The sequence below is a fragment of the Pteropus vampyrus genome, unplaced genomic scaffold (assembly GCF_000151845.1).
Source record: "Pteropus vampyrus isolate Shadow unplaced genomic scaffold, Pvam_2.0 Scaffold1000005797, whole genome shotgun sequence".
Lineage (NCBI taxonomy): Eukaryota > Metazoa > Chordata > Mammalia > Chiroptera > Pteropodidae > Pteropus > Pteropus vampyrus.
This window is the reverse complement of record NW_011920199.1, coordinates 1-6,889: the sequence shown is the minus strand read 5'-3', so window position 1 is coordinate 6,889 and position 6,889 is coordinate 1. Positions and strand designations below refer to the sequence as shown.

At 33.4% G+C, this 6,889-nt stretch overlaps 1 protein-coding gene across 1 annotated transcript; it reads left to right on the top strand.

The window, feature by feature from the left end:
* Positions 1–557: 557 nt before the first annotated feature.
* Positions 558–6,476, top strand: LOC105311662 (calmodulin-like; the record flags this gene model as incomplete). The annotated part of the gene is made up of 5 exons (XM_011387603.1): positions 558–611; positions 1,304–1,408; positions 3,947–4,051; positions 5,868–5,972; positions 6,423–6,476. Coding segments are annotated over 5 exons (423 nt in total), but the record flags the coding sequence as incomplete, so codon positions are not given.
* Between the last annotated feature and the right edge of the window lie 413 nt (positions 6,477–6,889).

The following is a 6,889-nucleotide window of genomic DNA, read 5'->3' as shown; positions in this document are numbered from 1 at the left end:
TGTCAGTAGTGCAGCTGTTGAGAAACCCTGCCATATATATCTTTAGAGGAACTTAGATTTTTGGGCTTGTATGTAAGAATGTCTATTCCACTCGCTACTCAAGGAAAAAGCTTATCAAAAAATATAACTTAGTTCTAACTGAAGAAATCTTAATTGTGTAATTTAGTTCTTCATTTAGAAATCAAGGAACATAAAATCATTATGAATTAGTGCTAAGAAATGCCTGCCACTACTCTTAATTCTACTGTAATTCTTAAGGTTCAGAGAGGAAATTTAAGGAAAAGGTAGTGTGGTGGCATATTGAACAGGAAATCAAAATGAGAAAAGTAAAAGGAGGCACTAAAAGACGTATATTTCAGCACAGTAGAATAATAATATTATTGCATTACATGCCAAAGAGAAAGTAAAGTCATTGTATTTTAAAATTTATGTATTTCATAATAGTTTTATAAGTTGATATATATGAAAAAAGTTTCTAGAGCCTTATCTCTGAAATGATTTTTAAATCATCTTGGTGACTGATTTCTTTTTGACCTGAATTTTGTATTCTCTTATAGATGGTGGAAAAATCTATCAGAATAAATTACCGGAGGCTATGAAAACACTTAGAGGTAAGAGGGAATCATAATGAAAAAGCAAGTGAATTTGAAGTTCTCATGATTTAATTTATTACCTAGATATTTAAATATGAACCTTGCCTTCTTGTTGTATATATTGACTCTATCCTGAAGATTCTCTATAGAGTGTACTATAATGTACTATTTTTTAAATTGTGGTAAATATATAACATGAATTTTATCATTTTAACCATTTTAAGTGTATAATTTAGTAATATTAAGTACACAAAATTATGCAACCATTACTGCTATACATTTTCAGAATCTTTTCATCATCCCAAACAAACTTTTTGCCCAGTAGGGAGTAATTCCCCATTTTCCTACTCCCAGCACCTGGTAACTGCTATTCTACTTTCTGTCTCCATGAATTTGCCTGTTTTTGGTACCTCATATAAGTAGATACTACTTAATTTTGTATGTTGTATTTTTAGAAGGAAATTCCATATTCCTTAGGAATTTCCTAAATTTTGGCAGTGCTTGAAATAAACGAAAACTGTAACATAAAAAAGAAAAAAGAAAAGGACTTGCTTTTATTTCAAATTTAATCAACAGGAAAATCAATCAGTGTGAAAGGTTAATCAACAACACCAACCACCCTACTAATTGGTCAAAAGAATTGGATTGACTATTTTTGTCACATTTTAGACTTAATATGTTTTGCTCAGATCCCTGTCTCTTTTTTTAAGGAGGGAAAATTGATGTCAGTCAATTGGACACAGTTCTGGGAAACATGGGGAGGAACCTCACAGAAGAGGAACTTAAAGATCTGCAACATAGCCTGCCAGTTGATGGTGAGCACCAGATGCATATTGTTATCATGGTTTCTAATATTATAATCATACTTTATTTTAAGCTCCTCTGAAAGGTTATGGGATTGCATTTACAAACCTCTTCAAAATGCATACTTGACATCAAGTCATTTAGAAAAACTTTGAGAAGAACCCAGAGCTCAAGTAAGAGCAAACCCTTTCTCTTGATACTTACATCAACTTATATTAGTGGTTTCTTGTACTGTGACAACTCCATATTGCTGAGAATGTCATCAGGATTACGAAATGGCCAGGAGAAAGGCAAGGAAAAGCAAAAAAAAACCCAAAAAGCAAAAAAAAAAAACCCACACACTAGGGACCTGTGACAGTGGAATGTAACAGAATTTAAAAGAGTAAAATTGAAATAAATATGGGAGAAACAGAGAAAGCTTAAGTATATAATGATTAAAATTTTACCTCAAATTGCTTCAGAATTGCAGAGATCATGTTCCCTCAGCCATTTATCATAGAAAGAGGTTGTGTGTCCTCTATTTCATTTCCTCGAAGACCCTTGTCACAGAGCAAAGTTATAGTTTGGGATAACATGTTTGATATGTTCTCCCTCCTTGAAATCTGTAAGGATTCTCTGATGAGGTACCCAGACTCGATTATCCACGAGCTGATACTAGCCTTCCATTCCCTCTTGATAAGCTAGAAACAACTGATTTTTAAGAAATGTTAAATAATTTTGAAGTGTGACTGTTCACAAAGCAATTCCCTTCTGGAAGGACAAGAACTAGAATGTGCTAACCTTAGAAGACTCCGGTAAGGTCACGAAATGTCTTACCTGAAAAATTTTCTATCTGTCTACAACTAATGAACAAATCAACATTTTCTCATCTTATTCAGAAGCCATTAAGCGATATCTTTGCCATTTCTTTTTTTCCATTTGTCAGAGGTAAGCTGTTTGATAGAACATATTTCTTTCAGTTACTCTTTCATCTTCCAGTATTTTGATCTACTAATGCAATATGTATGTTTTCTTTCCTCATTGTCTTTGTTACCTGAATGCACACTAATATATAGGGAAATATGATTCTAGATGTGGGACAACCAGCTTTTGCCTATAAGACCTTCTTTGGGCTCAAAATACCCATTAGATTATAATGGATTTTTGTACTTGCTTATAAGGTATATTTCCTCAACAATATAGTTTGTATTTTAAATTGTACCTTCTACTGCTAAACAACAGTGCCATGAATTGTGCCCACCTAGAGTTTTATGTAGGGAAATATTTTAGAAATATTTGGAAAATGAAAGCAAAAAAAAAGTTTTCATTGCTTTCTTCTTCCTAGAAACAATATAATTGAGATTCTGATTTAATGAGCTTAATATGTCTGTGTAATATTTCCATTTTAAAGTCCCTTTAAAAATTGATAGAACAAATCATTGAACGACTATTACATACAAAGGCTACAGTTAACCACTAGTATGTTCTAAATAATTTATAACTTGTACATGTAATTCAAAAACTCGATAAAGTCTTTTCAGTTTAACAATGGACGAGTGGTGAGGGCGGGCTGACTTATTTGAATGGAAATTTTCCAGATGTATACATTGAATTATGGTATACAATTCCTTTTATATTTTGTCCTAATAACCTAGCTAAATAAGAGAGAATTTTCCAAGATCCAAACGCTAAAACTAGCTAAGATGGAACGTACTTCTTTACACATCATTCTTTTTTGGCTGAAAGTTTTAATATCTGAAAGCAAGAAAAGTCAATGTCCCATTGTTAACATAGTTGTATTTATGAAATATAAAACCTATTCATTGTTTCACACTAGTAAAGGGGAGAAATAGGCTAAAATTCTAGAGCAAGTGATAAGTTCTTTCGCTCAGTTTCTCATCTTTAGTATTATACGTGGTTGTGAATTGCATGTTGTCTGCATTTGATGGAAAAGATAATATGGAGAAGGTAATGGGTGAAGTGAAAGCTTTCATAGGTTAGTGATAAATTACTGATAAACTGAGGGCCCCAAGGCTTTACAATAATTTGTATTTTTGTATGGTGTTTTCCGAATATCCTGACACTAGTTCCACTGGGAAGTTTTGTCTTGGATTACAGCAGTTTAAGTTTGGCAAAGGAAAGCAAAAACAAAACAATTAAAAGAATACCGTAGGCCTAAATCTCAGTGAGAAATATTACACTTTGTAGAGCTTTCCTTCCTAATGAAATGTTCCCCTGCATAAAACTCTAGGTAGGCTCAGTAAATGGCACTATGAATTTGTGAAGGATCGAGCTAACATTGTTAACAATTACATTATTAACCAAATCATCATGTAACACTTTCTTATGACATTATATTAGCCACCTACGTGTATTAATTAAACGGTAATAGAAGTGAATTTATTTTCCCCAGAATTTTACAACATCCTTTTCTATTAGTATGGAAGGAACAACTAAAGTTCTACTTTCGCTCAGAAGTGTGATAGATGAAGACTACATTGTGCTTTTGCTTTTCAACCTAAAATTTTGGACATTCATTAACATGTACACCCATTTCTACCTTTTTAAAGGTGACAAGGTTGCCATCAATGACCTAGAAAATGTACTGAGAAATATGGGGATTGAACTCGCAGATACGGAGTTTACAAAGGCGGTGAGAACACTGCCAGTTAGTGGTAAGCCTAAAAACTGCTGCTGGAACGTTCCCAACAAGTAGACCTTGTAAGCCTGGGAGGGAAATTCTAAAGCTGTAGAATGTACTGCCTAAAGATTATTGGAAAATCTAAATTCTGGGTTATTTTTTAATGTCATCCAAATTGAAGGATATTCTATAAAATAAATGATCTGTACTCTTGAAACTGTGACAATATTAAAGGACAAAGACTGAGGAATTATCCCACATTCAAGAATGAAGAGACATGTCAACTTAACGCTTTATTTCTGTAGGCGACATTAATGGAACAATTGGTAGAATATGAGTAAATCTTGTGGGTTAGGTGAACTGTATCAGTCTTAATATTCTAATTGGATGATTGTCCTGTAGTTATTTATATATATGTATGCATATATATATATTTTTTGAAGGAAACACACACTAAAGTATTTAGCGTCTAAGGGCACTGTGTTTGCAATTCACTCTCAAACATTCCGAAAAAAATAACATTCACGTATAGAGAGGATGATAAAACAAATATAGCAGAATATTAACACTTGGAATATCTGGTTGAAGAGTATTTCGGAAATCTTCGTAGTACTTTTGCCACTTTGTCCAAGTGTGAAATCATATCAAAATAAATAGGTAAGATAAAATCTCCGTTTTGTCTTACAGATTTGAGTTTGAGAATCACTGAACTTTTCAGTGAAAGTCTGCCATGTTAATGTAAGCAATGGCCCAAATGTTGCTCTTAAAAGAGCTGTTATAGTTTTAGCTGGTTTGAATTTTTTCATTTTTCTGATTTTAACTTTTCGTTTGGATATGATTTCAAAGTTAGAGAAAAGTTTTAAGAATAACACAGAGAACTCCTTTACTCAAATTCACCATGTACAATGTGTCCATTTCTTTGTGTCATTTATTCATGCTGTCTGTCAGTCTCTTTCCTTTTCTCTCCAACGAATGCGCACACACAGACACACACACACACACACACACACACACACAGACATACACATACTCACACACACTCATACTCGTAAACATTTTTTCTCAATCACCGCAGAAATCTTTACCTTCAAACACTCAGGAATAAGAAATATCCACGATTTGAACTGCATGAGAAAACAAAGCAAATAGCCGTGTCGGAAAAGTATTTACAACAGGGATGACAAAGACCAATTTTAAATAAAAAAGCAAACCCATATGAAAATGGACACAAGACGTGGATGTCAACATATGTGTGTAAGTGGACATGAGAAACTTGAAACATCCTTTTTATTTAAACATCCTGGCCACGTAATTTTCAGCATGGTAGAATCCTACTAAAAATAGCCTCGTGAGACAAAATGTCAGTAGGTTTGTACATTTAAAACTTTCAGCCCTCCTTAATTTTCTTGCACCTTCAAGATAAGCTAGAACAAACTGTTCCTGGACAAATTATTTTTCTTTTTGAATATAGGAAATGAAATCTATATTTATGAATTCCTTTATTAATTTAATTATGTCATAAACTAAACTCCCCCTGTTTTACAAAACAAGTGAAGGGAAGGTACATCGAAATAGAATTCTAAAGGGTCTGGAGTCTTTGCAAAGTGAGTAATATATTTTTACTCTACACAGAAATGGTGTGAGACTTTTATCTTTATAGGAGAGACCACTCTTGGACTTTGTCTGATTTTGCTCTCAAATGGATAATTGAGAACATGGTATGCACCAGCAAAATTGAAGTGGAGTTCTCTTTTATTACAATAATTGTACATCCTCATTAAAGACATAACTGTAGTTTCATCTTTGAGATAGTTCAGTTACTCTCACGATCCTTTTCTGTCTTTCTTTAGGAGAAAAAATTGACATTAGTAACCTGAAACCGCTTGTGGAAAGAATGAATATCAAGCTCAGTGACAACGAACTTGCAGAGCTGAGAAGAAATCTACCTGTTGATGGTATGGATAGTAGATAGTATTGTCAGTCCCAAAAGGGAATTTTGTCCAAGTCTTACAGCTGAGAGTTTCTAAAACTACATTCAGTGAGTGGTAAGATGAATGTTGAAAATCTTAGAGGACCCCAGAATTAACATTAGGAACAAGGCTCAGATGATAGTTATTGCTACTGTCACTTAACATTGTTTTAAAGGTTCTAGTTACTTCAATGAGAAAATGAGATGAAATAATATTGGGAAAGAGCAATATTTCCTTGAATTTTCCCAACCCGCCAAAACCCTCCCCTCTGACCGTCAGCAAACTGTCCACTCTATTCGTGAGTGTTTTTGATTAATATCTTCTTTTTGTTAAGATATAGGGAATTTTTGAGGTAATTATTTCCACAAAAAAAATATGGCTTAAGATTGTTTTCTGAGGTTATGACAGTATTTTCATCGAGCCTTTTTTTTGTAGCTAATGGGAAGATTGGTCTAAAAGAAGTTATGGATAGAGTAAAAGCTACTACGGGTAAGTGAGAAATTATAAACCCTGAGATGTTTTATATTTTACCATTATTCCTTAATCGCTATGCATTTACGTCCTTGTTTACTTTTTTAATGAAATTTATTGGGGCGATATTGGCTAATAAGGTTGTATATGTTCCAAGTATGTGATATGATACTATGTCATACTATGTATATTACACCGTATGCTCATCCCAAACTTTAGTCTCCTATCACCATATATTTGACCCCCTGTACCTTCTTATACCTCCGCACCCCTCTTCCCTTCAGATAATCACTATTCTGTTGTCTGCGTTAATGAGTTTTTTGTTTGTTTTCATTCATTCATTGCTTTCTGTTTTATATCCCAAACATGAGTGAAATCATAGAATTCTTGTCCCTTTCCATCTGTATGTCCTTAATGCATGTCCAAATGGT